Source organism: Pungitius pungitius, chromosome 7 (genome assembly GCF_949316345.1).
Source record: "Pungitius pungitius chromosome 7, fPunPun2.1, whole genome shotgun sequence".
Lineage (NCBI taxonomy): Eukaryota > Metazoa > Chordata > Actinopteri > Perciformes > Gasterosteidae > Pungitius > Pungitius pungitius.
Window position 1 is genome coordinate 16795559 of NC_084906.1, and position 18132 is coordinate 16813690.

General features: G+C 43.5%; 1 protein-coding gene across 7 annotated transcripts; it reads left to right on the forward strand.

Moving 5' to 3' along the window:
• Nucleotides 1–80: 80 nt before the first annotated feature.
• Nucleotides 81–18039, forward strand: eps15 (epidermal growth factor receptor pathway substrate 15). 7 transcript variants are annotated; one of them, XM_037469250.2, is made up of 26 exons: nt 81–211; nt 2621–2662; nt 3296–3385; nt 3468–3515; nt 3610–3705; nt 3833–3895; nt 4262–4387; nt 4583–4642; nt 5026–5313; nt 5523–5668; nt 6131–6287; nt 6850–6932; nt 8612–8684; nt 9699–9860; nt 9995–10192; nt 10295–10738; nt 11014–11094; nt 11240–11402; nt 11597–11641; nt 11764–12122; nt 12241–12310; nt 12438–12505; nt 12788–12923; nt 13008–13195; nt 15008–15029; nt 16085–16244. In XM_037469250.2, exons 1-26 carry the CDS (start codon nt 158–160, stop codon nt 16111–16113), a joined length of 3291 nt encoding a protein of 1096 aa, XP_037325147.2. In that variant the 5' UTR covers nt 81–157; the 3' UTR covers nt 16114–16244. The 7 variants fall into 7 exon arrangements, with proteins under 7 accessions (XP_037325147.2, XP_037325149.2, XP_037325143.2 ...); XM_037469252.2 differs by having other exon boundaries at nt 16088–16244; XM_037469246.2 differs by lacking the exon at nt 15008–15029 and having other exon boundaries at nt 16085–18039.
• Nucleotides 18040–18132: the final 93 nt, after the last annotated feature.

Consider the following 18132-nt stretch of genomic DNA (forward strand, 5'->3'; position numbering starts at 1 on the left):
GTTTTCCGGTCGTATGTGTTGGTTCCGCGGGCGGGAATAATTAACCGTCGTGATAATGCGCCAAGTCATCATTTGAGTGGAATCGACTCCCGTCGCCGAGGAGGTCCAGCGCCGGGTTTTCCCAGCGGCCCTCCGTCGGTCCGTGTCTGGCAGCAGCATGAAAGCGGTGGGAAACAGAAACGTTATGGCTGCCGCTCTGACTCTCACTCAGGTAACACAGTCCTACAACTCAAACATATAACGGTAGAACAAAAAAAAATGTTCGTGACCGTGTCCGCGCGGAGACGCTTTCCAAACTGTGTTAGCGGAAACGAGGCGGGTCGAAACGCCGAGCTCATCTCCACTCTCGGTTCTTTCTTTTTTTTTGGAAGTTTAGCGCTGCTGTGAAAGTGGGAAAAGTTTCAGGCTAATTTCTTCGGGGACTGCGTAAGGGCGTAGCTGGCTAGCTAGCTAGCCTGCTAGCCAACCGCCAGTTTGTGTGCGTTGTCCGGGCGGTTTTAGAGACGTTTTTTTTTTCTCTCCAAAACTTGAGATAAGCTATGGCTCGTTGCATGGCGTCGGGTGGGGAGTGTGCTCTGTGTGTATGTTATCATGTGTGTCATGTTCTGTTTAGCCTCCCCCTGCTGCAGGCTAACTAACAGTCGGCCAAAGAGGTGTTTTAAAACGTGAGAAGTCATGTGTGGCTTCACTGTCATGTCTTCGCTGGCGGTGCCTCCGCTAACGCTGTTTTGACGCAAACAAACGAAACAACTTAAAACAAGTTAAGCTATACTCCTTGTACGTTATAACGTAACGTGGTTGGTTTCCCTTTTACGTCGCTGGATGTTTGGTCGGATTGAATAAGCGAGTTTTTTTTGTATTTCTATTACTGGCAGTAAACCTGCTTCAGTGACCGGGTTCTGTGACCTCTCAAGTGGACAACGTGTACCTTTTAGCCTGTTAGCTGTTTCTGTCCATAATGACACAATAAAAATACAATTTAAAACCTCCATTTATAGTGAACAGTTGTTTTTGTGAAGCAATAAGAGGAAGTGAACTCGAATGGCCGTGAGCCAGCACTTCTGTCACAAAATGTCAGACCACCGCTGGTCAACTTAAACGTTTGTTTGCACAGTAAATCGGTTGTTTAGCTTAGCATACAGCAGCCAGGTCTAATAAGTAGGGTTAGAGTCCCAGTCTTGTTGCCTTACCCCGACAGACATGATCTGTCTCCCTTCAGCTGTTCTGTTTATTATCTGGCCCATATGAGATCAAAACGTTGTGTGTCTAGATCAGTGTCGTGAAACTTTATTCCGGGTGTCAGGCAGTGATGGTGTTTTTAAAGTTGTTCAGCCTCACCGCCTGATCATCTCCAAACACTTGACTTACACGTTGGCGTTGACACTGACATCAATGTGATTTTTTTATTTTTTTTTATTTGCCATGGGTGAGTTAGTGAATTTAAAATGCAAGAACAAACCTCACTGGTTTGTATATTCCTGCATCTTGATATCTCATGGGTGTTTTTTTCTTCCTTTTTTTTACAACAATTACCAGTACAATGTCCTCAGTGTTACAGTTGACAACAGCCCCAGGCACACTAGTGTGAGTGTCTGTGTGTTACAGAAAATAAGTTACATTGGCGCGTGTGTGTGTGTGAGCGCGTGTGTGCTGATCCCATCCAGTGTTTTTCTAAAGTCTTCATCTGTGCCCAAGCTATTACAAGACTGACAAATCTTTGCCATAATCTTTGTTTTACATTGTGGAATAATTTTGCATGTCAATTTGTAACTAGCTCTGTGTTGAAAATGACGACACCGTTTTCTAACCACTGGTTACAATTGCCACTCCCGAGTTGATTAACAGCTCCCATAATTACTGCCCACTCTCCTCGTCCATCGCTGCACCTGTTGATTTTAAAAGCGCGGCCACCAAATGTTCCAAATGTGAAGCGACGCTCTGTTGAAACCATCGAGCTGACCATCACTTTTCAGCTCTCAGGCTGTATCCTGAAGTCATAACTCTCTCTCTCTGCCTACCTGCATAAACCCTCGTTATCATTGTGAGTCATTATGTTCACAATAAAGTGAATGGCACGTTCTGTATTTCCCACGACGCACACAATTGTAAATCCCCACCGATTATCACTAGTCGATCTAGCTAATGTTGGGACAATAAATTGACTGAGAATCATTTGTAGACAAGTTTGGTAATGGTTATATATTTTAGGGACATGTATCCAGCAAAAATACCAAACATTTACTGGCTGAGTGTATCTGGGTTCCATTCTTTTCTTCATCTGTAAAATAAGTCTTATGAGAGCTATTCTTTGGGATATTGTACAAAACGAACTGTTCATTTCTCCTGGATTTTGTGGCCGTTGACAAATAATTCGGCTGTCTTGGCGATGACTAAAAATGAAGTGGATTTTAACACATTGCTTGTAGTCCGCATCTGCCTTTCTGCAATGGATCAGTAATTTTATTTTATTTTGACAGCTGTCTATGCTTAATCAGGAACACACTTGCTGTAGTTAACAACTCTTGTCATTTGAGTTTATAAACTGATTCAACAGTATTTTCTAGCGAATTTTTTTCTGTGTATCTTTTCTGTATTTAATTCTTTCCCCCTTTCTTTACAGCTTTCCAGTGGAAATCCCATATATGACAAATACTATCGACAGGTATGCAAATGCATCTCTCCAAAAATAAAACAATATGATTTCTACTTTGGTGCGGTTTATTGTCTTGCTCCTAATAGTATACAAAGTGTTGACCCCATTACTTGCTAGTCATTTAATGATGAATTTAGTGCTCTTGTATTGCAGTGTAAACTGTTCTGCATAAGAGATGGCTCATGTACAAAGTTAAATCTGGGTGCCCTGACCCTTTTTGAATTGTAAACCAGCTTAAGCGGGTGAAGTAAACTCTTGGCGTGCTTCAGCAGTGATCTCTCTTCTCTCCTTTCGGTTACAGTTTCCGTGTCCAGTAGGAGAAAAATCTCCATGAATTAATAATGTTTCCCTTTTACGTGTCAAAGGAGCTCACTGTGAGCCTCCATGAAAGACTACCAACAGATCCAATACCGAGCTAATAGACTGCTGAGAAAAAAAGCTTTGGTTTATTGTCAGTATTGATTTTAAGTGAATCCCACAGGGCAATCCTCAGTTTTCATTTGTGTTATTATTCTTTCATCTTTCCATTCAAACACATTGTCATTCTCTAATGCTTTTGGCCAATAAGACATTCACTGTCTGTCTCAGCAGTGCAGATGTGTCACTGATGCTGTAATGACGTGCGTCATTGTGTGCGTGCAGGTGGATCCTACTGGCAGTGGGCGGGTGGTGGCAGCGGATGCAGCTCTGTTCCTCAAGAGGTCTGGCTTGGCTGACCAGGTGCTGGGGAAGGTGAGCAAAGATCATGACGTCTCTGTTTTTGCTGTTCATGTTGATAGTAATTAATGTGTGACGTGTGTGTGTGTTTCCACAGATCTGGGATTTGGCAGACTCTGAACGTAAAGGGGCTCTTAACAAGCAGGTAAAAACAACTAATAAATAAAGTGACATTGATTGAATTGTCCATTTTATGTGCATCTGCTCACTATATTCATGTCACCTTTTGTTCCCTTCAGCAATTCTTCATAGCATTGCGGTTGGTGGCCTGTGCTCAAAATGGCCTGGAGGTGGCGCTCAGGAGCCTTAATGTGGCTGTTCCTCCCCCAAAATTTGTAAGTCTGCTGCTGTGCCTAACAAACCCATTTTAATGTTTTTAGTTTAAAAAAAAATTGAAATTAGTAATTGTTTTGAGAGAAGCCGAAGAACAACTGTTTTTTTTTTAATCTTCTGTTTGTTCAGAATGAGACGAGCAGCCCGCAGTTAGCGGGAGTGGCGTCTGTTGACGCTCTCTGGGTTGTCAAGGTGAGGCTCTTACAAGTTAATTATCTTTTCTCCTTGATGTAAGATAGTGATTCATGTTTCATGGATGAAAGAACCACAACAGAATATAGTGGATTTAAAAAAATGGTAAAATATGAACTGCCGTCCTTTTGTGTTCATTTAAGTGTCAAAATAAATAAGTCTGTTCAACATGACACCAACCTTCTTGGGTGTAATAATTGTACATTAACTAAAGAGTCCATACAATTTTTAAGGTTTTGATGCTCAACGAAACCAAGTTTCACAGCTGAATTATTACTTAAATGAGATTGTGGCTTCATGAGGGAAACCATCAAATTTGAGTTGTGTCTTTCACCACGTGACATCCGCTTTGTTTTTTTGCCCCAGCCTGACGAGAAGATAAAGTTTGACTCCATCTTCGACAGCCTGGGTCCCGTAGGAGGGATTCTAACCGGAGACAAGGTCAAGCCTGTTCTGCTCAACTCCAAGCTGCCAGTGGACGTCCTCGGCAGGGTAGGGTCCCCTAACGGGCACTTTAACATAGTTTCACCTAATGTGGAATAGAAAGCTGGGTAGAAAATGAATTTGAAGAGGAAGTGTGAATCTGTAGCTATTAAGGGCTTTGAGGGTCACCTGCTATTATCGTTATACAGTTTTGGAGTGATGCATGCTCAACAATAATGTCGGTATTTTGTGTGTGTGTTGAAGGTGTGGGAGCTCAGTGACATTGACAGAGACGGTATGCTGGACAGAGATGAATTTTCTGTGGTAAGAAATGAGACAAAATGGAAAGAAACCACATATGTTACAGTTAGTTTGAGTTTTGGAATTTAATATCCACCTCTGCATCGTTTCCCTCAATTTTTCATAGCCTTTAAATCAACCCAGGAAATCAAATCAAGCTTTCTCTTAGCTCTTGTTTTCCCCAATTCTTTACTATCTGAAGATCTTAGATCTTCGTTTAAATGTTTTTGCTTATATTTTACAGTCCAATGTTGCAAGCTATTGCAGGATGGAAAAATAATTTCTGTATCCCTCGATGGAACAATTAAGACACAGAAAAGAAATGCGAGAAAGCAATAACAAAGCATCAAGTAAAGCCACAACGTAATTGTCTGTTGTCATTGATTTTTGTTGTTGTCCGTTCCCAGGCCATGTATCTGGTGTACAGAGCCCTGGAGGGGGAGCATGTTCCCATGTCCCTACCCCCTCCCCTGGTTCCACCGTCCAAGAGGAAAAAACCCTCGCTGCCTCCCGCGATGCCCCTGTTACCTTCGCCCCCCTCGGTCAAAGACAGCCGCTCCTCCCACGCCGGCTCTAAGAGTCTGCCCCACCCCCCTAAACCTGCCCCCGCCCCCGCTCCTGTCCCGACACCAGCAGCGGTCCCTGTGAGTACGGGACGCTCCTCGCCTCTGCATGCAGTGCCTGAAAGCGCTTTTGTATGTATTCTTTTATTTTTATTTTTTATTATCACATTGCTGCAACAACAAACATTTAAAATGATTCCAAACTGGTTCGGCCAATGTGTTTTTAAAAAAAACAAGACAAGTAGGAGTGTGACGGTGAGTTGCTGTTCTGCTGTGTCTGTTCAGTTCTTTGTGAAGCAGCTTTGGTGCTGATTAAGTGTCTTTTCTTATTGCTGCTGCAGTGGGTGGTGTCGCCAGCAGACAAAACAAAGTATGATGAGCTATTCGGCAAGACGGATGGTGACATGGACGGCCTCGTGTCTGGACCTGAAGTCAGAGACATCTTCTTGAAAACCGGACTGCCGTCTGCCACACTTGCACGTATCTGGTAGGTCGGGATGTTGAACTCCTGATGGACCCACTGACCTTGCAGATAGATTTGAGACTTTTTTGCTTGGTCTTTCTGGAAATTATATTTCAAGTTTTCTAAATATTTACTAGTCCAGTTTGTTTTTCTTATATTTTCAAAATAACAAATGTAATGTTACATGTTATATTTGGAAAAACATCAAGACCAGTACATTTTATTGGCATCAGGCTGCATGAATCCCAAATGACACACATGCAGTTTCCACAGCTTGTACGTACGTAGAAAAGAAAAATAATCGATGGTGAAATATTGTGCCTTTCGATTATTCATCTCATCCTAGTTGATGATGTGGCTGCAGTGCGTGTTGGCCTGTCACATTATATGGATTTTTATCTTTTGTTCCACTCAGTCACAAATAGTGATTGCCTGAGGTGTAAAGTGTTAGTCTCTTATGCAAGCTGTGTCTGTTTGTGTTTTAAGGGAGCTCTGTGACATTGGAGACGTCGGGAAACTGACCCGAGAGCAGTTTGCACTGGCGCTTCATCTGATCAACCAGAGGCTGACTAAAGGCCTTGAACCTCCGCAGAGTCTCGCCCCAGAGATGATCCCACCGTCCGACAGACAGAGCGTCAAACAGGTGAGTCGGTCTGAGCACTCGGGTCTATGAATAATAATTAGGGATGTTGCTCACTTAATTATTTCTCTTACTCTTTGCTCTTTGTTTGTTTCCATTGTCTTTTTTTTTCATTATTTCAGCATTATAACATAACTGACAATTCAAATTTTTTGACATCTGTATTTGAGTTAATTATCATATGCATAGGATTTAAGCTGTAAAGAACAGATGTTGATTGTTTTAAGTATTAATTGGAGCAGCGACACATCATGTCTGTAAATGCATCTTAATCCGCTAAATGAATGTAATGTAATACAGTGTCTTCCTAATAGCAGTACTTTTTAGTCAGTGTCTTCATGTGTGCAGTTTGTAAAGTCACCATTGTCCCCCTTTTCCTCATTTCCTCCCAAGGGCTTTTCATAGTAGTAATTCTCTTTACTGTCTGGAGCAACAAAATGAGTCCATACTTTTTCATATGTAATGAAAAGTAATTCTTAGCCTACAATATACGAAGCATTTTCATCATTTTAGTGTTTTACCATCAGTCGTGACTTTAATCCTCTTGTATCTTCTCCCTTTTCAGAAGAACGCGGCACAACTGGCGGCCGACTTCTCAGCGATCAAGGAGTTGGACTCTCTCAGTAACGAGATTTTCGAACTACAAAAGTAAGCCTCCCCCCCCCCCCTCATTTTCCTCTAAAATTATGTAAACAAAAAAAAGTGAAACATCTTACTGCACCCATAATGATGCAGGTTACGTAACTGGTCAGGGCAGGACGTTGTATTCTTAGTTAATCTGCAAATGTATCATGTTGTTTTTGGTTTCACTGATGATCAGTCTCAGTGGTTTTAGAGCACCTTCCCTTTTTGGTGAAGCTGAAAGTGAGAATGAGAAGGTTTGCCTTCTACCTACCTCCCGACTGTACAAACACACACACTCCAGGTCAGCTGTTGTAGGAACGGGGGAGAGGTTAGAAAAGATGGATGGAAGTGGAAACTAGATAAAGATCAGAGCCTCAGAAGGAACAGCCGGTTGAGAGGAGCTTGTCAAGATGATTCGTATTTGTGAATGCTTCAAAATGTGGCAGCAGCCTTCTGCCAAGGATGAGGAAGAAGATGATGAAGCTAATGGGTAAGAGATTTTTGCTGGTAGAGAAAAGTACTTTTATCAAGGGAATTGTGAATGTTTAGGTGAGAGGAACAGGAGAATATGAAAATAGCAGCTGTTATTTTTAGTCTGCTGAAATGAAAGGCAAATGATAAGTGCTCTCTCGGGGTTGATGCCTGCTTTTTCTTCTGTTCTTTTTTTTCTCATCTAAATGTGAAATTGAACAATGGAAAAAAAAAAGAAATGAGTGTTGTGTGCATCTGAAAAGTTGCCTTTTGCTTCTCATACTGGTTTCAGACAAAAAGGTGTTTTTAAGTTCTCATTAGCTTTTCCTAAACAAATGTGAGAAAACGAAACTGTCAGAGATTTCCATGGGGTTTAAATCCGTTACTTCTTTGCCTCTGATTCCTTCATTGATTCATTTTAATGCATTTTTATACACAAAATAGTTTTAAAGAGTTGAAAACAGCGGATGGGTATTTGAATCAAATCCAACACAATATAATGTCAGATATTTGCATGAACCAACATATTACTCTATATTAAGGTTTTATTAATAAAGTCAGTTTTCTTTCCTGTATTATGATTCATATCAGTCATTATTAATAATACGGTTTAATAGTGGTGGCTAAAAGTAGACTGAAATATGTCTTACACAGTGCTGGGGACCTTCACTGTAAGGACAGTGGTGCTTGTGGTTAGTTATGTCGCAAACTAAAATGCACATTTCTTAATTTACGGTCGTACTCAATCTGCCTGCCTCCGCTCTATTACCTGTCTGGCTGGGAGGATGAAAGGTTGAAGCAGATACGGGCTGTGCAAATGATAGATGTTGTAGGTTGGCTCATCATCACCCCTCCTCCATCCTCCGTCTTTCTTCTCCCTCCCCTCTTCAAAGCAGCCATCTGCCTCACTTCTTATCTCCCACACATTTGACTGAGCGGGCACATTCTCACTTTCTACAACACTCACCACGGATACAGCGCCGTGCACACGCACGTTCTACCTTTCTCCACGTCACACACACACCTGCTTTAGCTGCAGACCTTCAGGCTGCTCTCTGTACGGTGGAGCTGTGCTTTCAGGACACCATGGTGGTTCAGCGAGAGGAGGCGGAGAAGGTTCAGGGGCAGAGTAAAGAAAGCTCAGTGGAGAGCTGGATGGGTCTCGGTGGTTTCGGAGTACCGACTCTCTCCATGGTTGCTAAATACTCGTGTGTCTTGTGCTGGACCCCCAGGGAGAAAAGCTCGGTGGAAGAGGAGATCAAGGAGAAGGAGGAGGCCATCAGACAGCGCAGCACCGAAGTGCAGGTAAGGTCATGCCGTCTTGCAGCCTGTGGTCGGAGTCCAATGGCCACAACAACAACTAGGGGGCTTATGGGCCTGGCAAGGTTGTGTAGATCCTTCATTTTTAACCCTGCCGTGTTGGATCACAGCTGTTTTTTTGCCAGAGAACATGTCTGTTTTTCTTCTGGCTAAAGCAGGTGCGAAAGCAGTTGCTCTCTTTAGCTGTGATGAATATACCGAAGGAGGAGATCAATAATACATTTGGCCGGCAGACGTAGACGCTTGTTCGGAAACGCAGTTAATGTTTCTCACAAAGGCAGAGGAGGGGGGCTGCTGTCCTTGTGTTGGAGAGCGTCTGAGAGATGGGCTCTATTTTGGGAGCTGATGGCTTAAAGGGCTAGTCTGCGCAGCCTGTGGGAATTCTGTTTGAGTGCGACGATGGAATCACAAGGGAGTCTCGTCGGGATGGAGCTGAACTTTTGTAGCTGCACTGTAGGGTTGCATCAAGTGCTTTGGGCAATTTATAATGTATTGTGTTTTCCTAAATATATCCTGCATGATCTGACTCCACAGAGTATAGATCAAGACTTCCCCTGCAGTGTCTCTTCAAGGTGTTGACTCAGACAGTGGTGTGGATCTCTGACATGACTAATTGTTTCTGGGTGGTAATGAAGGAAAATCTCTGATCTGTATCTTCGATAAAAAAAAATTGAATCCGATCGACCCGTACTAACATAAATAAGCAAAGTCACATTGAATGAGATGGAGACTGGCAATATGCTTTTTATTTTTTGTATTGGATTTTTCCTTTGTGTAACTACTGAATAGAATTGAGACAATTGTTCAGGATTTTTGTTACTGCCATGAAAACCTTCAAATTATAAAACAAACCCCCAGATGATGTCTACTCTTGGTCTGGAAGTATGCGTGTTTTGAGTTTCTCGTGCCCCTCTTTTGGTCCGTTTTGTTCTCAGTGTCTGCAATAAGGTAAATGTTAGATTATTTAAAATGACACATCGATCGCTTCGATATCTGCAGGACTTGCAGGACGAGGTGGCGAAGGAGAGCGGGGAGCTGCAGCAGCTCCAAGCTCAGCGTCAAAAGGTCCAGGATGCCTTAGAGGAGCTGGACCAACAAAAAGGCTCCCTGGAGGAGCAGCTGACCTTCATCCGGCAGCAGACCAACCAAGAAACCCATCTGGTAAGTTTGGTGGATTTTGAAAAGAATGCATTTATTTCAATAGCGGAAAGCTTTCTAACTACAGAAATGTTCAGCACATCAGTTGTATAACTCCATAACACATTCCAGTACATGACGACGGCTTATCATCACAGATTTCATCGCTACAGTCGGAGCATGAGGACCAGGAACAGAAGATCAGTCAGTTTGAGGAGGAGCTGGTCCAGGCCCGAGAGGAGCTCCTCGCTCTGCAGGAGGAGAGCAGGAAGCTGCAGGAGAAGGTCCAGGCGGCTCAGGAGCAGCTCACGCCTCTGCAGGAGTCCGTCCGCGACTCCTTTACGCAGGTTGCGCAGGTGGGTTTGCGTGAATCTATGAATCTCCCTTCTCCGCAGAAAATAGGACCTGTTTTATTCTTCCCTTTCTCCGTACTATTCTTTGGACCTCTGCTTTCTCAGGTTCAGCAGAAACTGAATAACCTTCAGGTGGAAGAGAGGTCAGTCACTGCCCAGCTTAGCTGGAAAAGAGCCCTGGAGGACAGCTCTCCCGTCATGGTCAACGGATCCACCGGGTTCACTACAAAGCTGTGCCAGGCGGATCCCTTCCAGCAGAACCTCTTCCAGGAGGACCAGCCTAAAGAGCTGAAAGAGGAGGATCAATTGGCTGTCTGCAATCGGCAGAAAGAACAGTCTGATCAAAAAGAGAAGGAAGACGTGAAGGAGAGAGATGATGATGATGATGATGATGATGAAGATGAAGAAGAAGACGAGGACGAGAGTTCAAAGACTTTAGAGGAGAAGTTGAAATATGACCCCTTGGATGATCTCTATACTAGTCTGGCCTTCCCTGAGGTGTACAATAATCGGTCGAACCTCGCCAAGCCGCAGGAGAACACGGCGAGGGTAATAAATCCATTTGATTTAGTTAACTGTCCCTTTTTTAAAGATGGAAAGAGTTTGATACAGCAACTATGTGTGTTTTTCCTTTCGTGGTGAAAACCTCCCTGTTACACAAAAAAGGGTCCTTCTCTTCCTTTTTCTTTAAAGTGTTTGCGATTTTGTAGCACAACAGGAATTTTACCAAATGTAAAATATATTATTTTAAAGTATAAATTCTCAGACTACGTATCTTTTAAGTAACAATAGTCATTGCTATGTTGTCCTCCTAATGTCTGTAGGAAGACCGTAGCCTTACACCCGATGTCTCCCCGGAGCTCATGAATGATGCAGAGGAATTGCCTAAAGAGATCTCACTAAAGGTAAGGAGCCTGAGTAACTGAGGTACACTTGAGTCATTCAGTCAGGTGACTTCGCTAACGCGGCAGGGCTTTGTATCTCTGAGGGATGTCAGGGATTCATTAATCCTGTTTAGTGTAAACGTGAGGACCCTGTTGCTGTTTCAAGGTTGCATCGCTGGTGCCAGAGAGCCAACCAGAGCCGGCAGGGTCCCCGGAACCCCCCTCCAGCTCGTTACCACCTCAGGTTGGCGCTCGCTCTATGCCGCCTCAGACCAGCCCCCCCTCTCTGCCTGACATGGACTTCTTCCATTCGGACCCCTTTACTGACCGTGAGTCACAACAAACCTCTCTAGTTCAGTTAGATGCTTAAATAACAATGTATTCATTCTGAAATTACCTTCTCTTCCAAATGAATGTTCCACATATTTAATTGTATTTATAATAGATTAGTTTGGGGAACCTGCAGAATTACATTTGTCAAAAAGCCTCAATTCTCAAGTTCTTTTGTTTACCTTTTTTATAGACGATCCGTTCAAAGATGATCCATTTGGGAAAGCGGATGTTGCAGGTAAGTTCTTCCATCCCTATTTGAAAGTGAGTCCATCACATTCAGATCACAAATGGGTTTATAAACCAATTCAACAATATAAATAGTTCACACTTTGTCTGTTGCCGTTTCTGTCTAATCAGATCCGTTTGGTGGAGATCCGTTCAAAGGCTCTGACCCCTTCGCCGCAGACTCTTTCTTCCAGGCCCCCGGCGCCCCCTTTGCCTCGGCCGACCCCTTTACTGCCAGCTCGGCAGATCCGTTTGGCCCCACTGCTGGTGTCCCCGAGCCGGACCTGTTTGCAACGAAGCCCAGTGGCGTAGCAGCTGCACCAACAGCCGGTCCAGATACCTTCACCTCCAAACCCATCGATCCACCTTCAGCTCCCAGGGATCCATTCAGCTCCACGGGAAACACCATGGCCACCTCGGATCCGTTTGGTTCTCAGGACGGAGGAGCGGATCCCTTCAGCGGCTCTCTGCCCTCCTCTGATCTGGCTGTGGTGAGTAGGCATGCTGTACAAACAAATTAGTTTCTCATTAATTAAATGAAGTTTAAGGATATCAACTCCCACGGTGGAGTTTATTCTTTGGTACAAGTACCATACTTTCTGTTTTTAGAAGGACACTGCAGCATCCAATGACCCGTTTGCTCCGGGTGGTACGACAGTGAACGCCAGCTCTGATCCAGGTATGACTTGTGGTGCAGCGCCACCCTCTGGGCATCCAGGCCATTGCAGCTGCTGAAATGATAAAATGCTCAAATACCTAATATGTGTGTTTGTGTTCAGTGACTTTTACCTGCTTGTGTGTTTCAGATCCGTTTGCGGCTGTGTTCGGTAACGAATCTTTTGGAGGCTTTGCCGATTTCAGTGCGCTGACGAAGGTAATCAAGAGGTGGTGCTCATCGTGCCCTTTTCCATCTCATTTTGGAACAATCCTTGGAATGTTGCCGTGATAAATTAATCAGCGATGCTTTAAAAAATAAAAAGTAGTTTGGGGAACTGCAAATATGCATAAATTACTGAATAAAGTCATAAGCGATTTCCGCTGTGATTCCAGCTCAGATCTGTGGTTGCGACTTCCTGTGTCATATTGAATCCTTCTATTTAACTCTCATATCCTCTATCATAATACTCAGTATGACGTGAACCATATTGTGTTGCAGTCAACTGGGGCCGACCAGTTCGCCGTCAACAATAAGAACCTGTTTCAGGAAGACAGCCAGTCTGCCGGCCCTGACGTGCCCCCAGCCCTGCCCCCAAAAACGGGCACGCCAACCAGACCACCCCCTCCACCTCCAGGTCAGTACGCAGCCAGCACCGCGAAAAGGTTTACCAACCGTACCGCAATTCTACATGTGTGAACGTTTGTGTCCCGTCCCTCAGGAAAAAGGACGTCCGTCTCCCGGACGGAGTCCTCTGAGTCCTTCCAGCGACGCGGGCCCTTCCTCCAGCAGCCCTCGGGAGACTTCTCTTCCTCCCTGCCCGCTAAGGATCCTCTAGCTGACCCCTTCGCCCCTTCCTCCCCTCGTCACAGCGCACGGGAAGCTGACCGATTTGCCAGCTTTGACAAAGTGAGCACCTCGCCCTCTCCCTCACCCGCACCCGACTCTGACTAGTCACTACCCTCTTCTCTTTATTTCATTTTTTCCCTTGCTAATGATTAATAAAGTCACAACCACCAAGCAAATATGGCCAGCTTCATGAATCACTCCATCCACTGCCATCAAGTCCCAGAGAAGTGAACTAATCCGCTCATATAAACAGTCACGTAGTCACACAGGTTCCTCATTTGATCACCTCATTTTTTCTAGCTACTCCAACATAATAATTAACTTTATTTTTCTTGTATTCTGTCTGCCATTGGTGTACATTTTAACTTTATTACGAATGCAATATTTTGTAAAGATTCTTTATACTTGTAATGATCTTTTTTGTTACTGATATTGGGATTGCACTTAATTTATGCCCCATGATTGTCTTGTTATGAGGAAATGTATAGAAATGTCATTTTAGCAATTATGGATACACTGATTATATTCCCTCTGCAACATAATTGTGATAACTGACACGAGAACTGTTATTAGCAGAGCGTACACATCCTAGACCTAGTCCCTCCTTATGTTTGGCAGTGAATGGAGAAATGAGGGGCTGCTTGTATTTAGCTTCTGTTTACAGCATGTGCATGTTTTTCTTTCTAAAATCAGAAATAGATTTTATTGCAAAACATTTAAATAAATACACCATTTTATACTGAAATTGCCACTTTGGGTGCAACTGAGCTCTGAGTCTTTGTTTCTGAGTTTGGCATTACGGAATTATAAAAAGGTTCGAAAGATCCTACTATAGAGTGGTTTAACCTATAAAACAAATTCCTCTATTTCATCTTCAGGACCAATTTGTTGAAGGTAAATAATAATTTAAAGTTTTAAATTAATATAATTTCTTCTCCCTAGCAAGGGCCAGATTGTTGTAATTTTATTTTGGCTCAACTGAGAAGAAAAAGGCAACTCGTGTCTCCCCCTCAAACTCCTTGAAAACATGTGTCATACATCTAAAAAAAATAAGTCATCAAAATTGCCCATAGACCCAAACATTGGTTGGCCCCTCAGTCATTTATCCAGAGGAAGTTGTTCAGTTTTTAAAAAAATCCTCTCCCCTGTTCCTTTGTGATGGATGACTTTTTAGTAAGAGGCTGTATTGCTTGTCGCCCCCTCTCCCGTCACATGACTACACCTGCACGTCCCTGTTGTCGAAGCCCTGACCCGCCACGCACTCACTGTGCGCGTTGGGCTCTCTTCCACTCGTACTCACTGTCTCGCCTGTCCCTCCGTACGGCGTTTACTTTTCGTCCTCTCCACCCGCCGCTATTTATTCACCCGCGCCTCTGTTCGTCCAACCACCCCTTCACTCGTTGCTTCATTTGAGCCCTCGTCTAGTCAGCAGTGTGTTGAGGAGAAACGTGTTCTCTCTGTCTGTGTGTCTTTACACCTCCTGTCAAGAAAGTTGAATAAAGTGTTGAATCAAGGTGCAACATCTCTGGCTTCTATGTGCATCCATCATATTTGCAAAATGTGCTTCTAAAGGACCATTCCAGCATCTTGTGCATGTTCACTTCATTTGTTTGTGACGATACTTATATTATATATATTTTGCACACATTGAAGCGATTTGCATGCTAAATGTTTGGCAATGATTTAGAAGATTTGAAGAACATGCAAAAGCACCAGGATGGTCCTTCTGAGCACTTTGACTGAATCTCACTAAATCACTTCAGTAAGTGAAAGAGGTTGTGGGAAGGGTTTCTTTAAGTTGCGTCATAAAACGCACCACTGCTCTTGCTCTGATATTTATTCAGATCTGATTTGATTCCTTTTCAAACGCAGCAATGGGATGTACCAACTACAAGTAATGCATGTTCTCTACTAAATCCATTAGGTTGTTTCTTCACCGCTCTCACAATGCATGTTCTGCCCCACACTAAAACATCTGTCAACGTCGCCATCGCTGCCTACTTTCATTTGCATGGGTGGAGACTCACTGGACGCTTCTTGTCTGTCGTATGTTGAGGAAACAACACAGTGTCCGTAATGATTGACTTTCCTTGGTGTGTGTGTGTGTGTGTTCTCCTTTTGCCTTTTTGTTGTTGTGATTTAACAAAGAAGGGTTTCGGTCACATGTCTCCCGTCTCAGTTCATGATGTTTGACTAGAAGAAAGTTCTGGATATTATCTTATCAGTGAACAGTGGCCCGCAGGCTTAGACTAAAATAAACCTCACTGGTCGATTCCAACCGCGGGACTTCCGTGTGAGTTTTCCTAATGTTCCTGGCAGGAAATCTCAACAAGCCTCAAACAACTGCACTAGAAATGTACACAATGTTTCTGGTTATTTTGTCACAAACTATTAAATAGTGTGTCCACAACAGCGCTGACGATGTTGATCAAATTAAAGGGATTCTCACTGAAAGGAGGAGATGGTGGCGCACGGAGTAGCGTGGTGCGCTGGGACCGCAAGGTTGGAGGTTTGACTCCTGGCTGCTCCGTGTCGAAGTGTCCCTGAGCAAGACACCTAACCCCTAATTGCCCCCCCCCTCCCCTCCCCCAGGCAATATGTAAAAACATGGGTTGCAATGCAAGTCGCTTTGGATAAAAGTGTAAGAAATGGTGTGTGTTTGTGTGTGTGTGTGTGACACACACCCGTCCTGTAAATATTAGAGGTCCATTATGAGGTTTATAATACGCTGTGGTTGTGACCTGCATTATATGAATATAGTTTTGCAGCTTTTGTCGGTCATCTACTGTCAGCGAGCTCTGAGAAGACGTTTGTGTCTTTGAGAGTCTGTTAACTACGTGTGTGTCATTCTTTGTCTCCTCTCCCCTCATTTCTTTGCATACATGTGAATTCTCCTTCCCCTGTGTGTGTGTGTGTGTGTGTGTGCGTGTGCTTTCCTTGTTTATGAAGCAGTATCCAACAGAGGACGACATGATTGAGTGGGCGAAGCGCGAGAGCGAGCGGGAGGAGAAGGAGCGACTGGCCCGGCTCACCCAGCAGGAACAAGAGGACCTGGAGCTGGCAATCGCTCTCAGCCAGTCTGAACTCTCCTGAGGACACCCCCCCTCCCCTCATCCACTGACCTGGCTTGGCACGGCACAGCTCGGCCCGGCCCAGAAAGCACCAAAGCAAAGTGGGGACTGTACAGGACTGATTCCACACCACCCGCTGACCCCCCCCTCCCCCCTCCCCATGGAGAGACTCTCTTCGAACAAACCCATCTTCTTCGCTCTCCCCAGACTGTGTTCCCCTTCCACTGGCAACGCAGCATTGATTTTGTTTTCATCCCGTCGGAGGAGGGGAGGACCCGGATGGGAGTGTTGAAAGATGAAACGCAGCGACCGTGAAGCTAGAGGTCGCTGCGTTGATTTCAACGTGTCACCTTAAATCGGCAGAATGTAATTTATTTAATGCGCTCAAAACTTGATTGAAATGGCCTTGTCAAAAGTCCTGTCTTTATTCCACTAACAGTTCTCACTACGCTTTCTGAAAACTCTGCTCACTCTACCCTCTGAAGTTAAAGTGAGAATTTTGTGTGATTTCTTTCATTAGAAATAGTCTTGCTCATTTTATTGAGCACAAAAAAGTCACCCTAATTTTTTTTTTCTTCTGTAAGAATGGAGGCTGATAGTAAAAGTGTGTTTTTCAAGGTTGAGGTTTAGGTCTGTGTCTCAGAATAGGTATAAAGCTCCGTATGATGGCAGGAGGCCTTTGAGATTATCTTTAAAACTATAACCGTATTGGGACATGGTGACGACACTTGTACTTGTTTAACTGGAAGTCACCAGTCCTGAAATGTGCATGTGCAGATTTATACATTTTACAAAACCCTCAAATACTTCCACATTCAGCTTCCAAATACTTTAATTTCTTTTACATTTCATTAATGTGCCGCTCTGCCCAGGATCTCTGTCAATTCATTTTTGTTCTTCATGCTAAAAGGAATGAAACCGCAACTATCTCATGTAATGATTGCATATTAGTTGGCATTACGTTTCAGGGTACACTAAGAGGGATTTCACAAAAACTCCAAATACTTAACATCTGTTGATTAGTATGACACATTTTTAATGTCCATTAATGACACTAGCAGGCAAATGATAGCAACTGGGTTGTCTTAGAGGAACCGATGTGTGGAACGTGCTCTGTAGTCGTACATTAAACGAATAGCATTAATAGCTTTGTTAATCCTCACCGATCAAGGCTTCAGCACTTTGTAATGAAAGATGTGAATTGAAAAAGATCAACTTCCTCAAATACTCCATTTCACATTTTCACACCGGGTTACATATTGAAGTGAGCTGCTGCTTTTATTGTTTATGTGACTCTTATATTACTCCATTACCAGATGCTTCCTCTCAGAGAGACTGACTGCAATAAACAAAGTCAGTAAAAGTAGAAGAGCATCCCTGTGCTCTTCCCCCTTCTTTGCTGTGACAATTTGGGGTTTTCTCCCCAGAAAATGAGTTGCTCCACACAGGGTGCTAAAACTACAGATGGGGGGGGGGGGCTTTTGTTTTAAACTTTTTCTTTGCTGACTTCTAACCAAAATTCTCCCTGCTTCGTTTTGTTCTTGTTTGGCTTTGAGAAAAAATTGAGCATCCTCATAGTTTCCTCTTGTGTTGAACTAGTTTACTGCTCGTGGTTAAAGCTGCACTTCCTTCTCAAAGTTCACGTTGATTGTAAACTCGAGAGAACAGCAGTCGTCCTTCATTCATTCTACAGTTTATTTCCACAAACTTCTTCTGCAAATCAAGAACCACTTGTTTCCAGGATTACCCTCAAAGGCTTTTTAACACTCAAGCTAATTTGTATTTTTTATTTTCTAACATGTAGCGAAAAATAAATCATTATTTAGGAGAATATGTAATGCATTTAATTGAAATGGAATAAATATTTAACGTATAGTTTTGCAGTTTTGTTCTTACTGGGATCAAGTCATGTATTTATTTTACTTG

Bases quoted from the DNA above. Each gene is read 5' to 3' on its own strand.
- eps15 (XM_037469244.2), top strand. From the start codon at position 158: ATGAAAGCGGTGGGAAACAGAAACGTTATGGCTGCCGCTCTGACTCTC. The intron at 3,706-3,832 runs GTAAGTCTGCTG...CTGTTTGTTCAG, and splicing joins CTGTTCCTCCCCCAAAATTT to AATGAGACGAGCAGCCCGCA. The intron at 11,095-11,239 runs GTAAGGAGCCTG...TGCTGTTTCAAG, and splicing joins CTAAAGAGATCTCACTAAAG to GTTGCATCGCTGGTGCCAGA.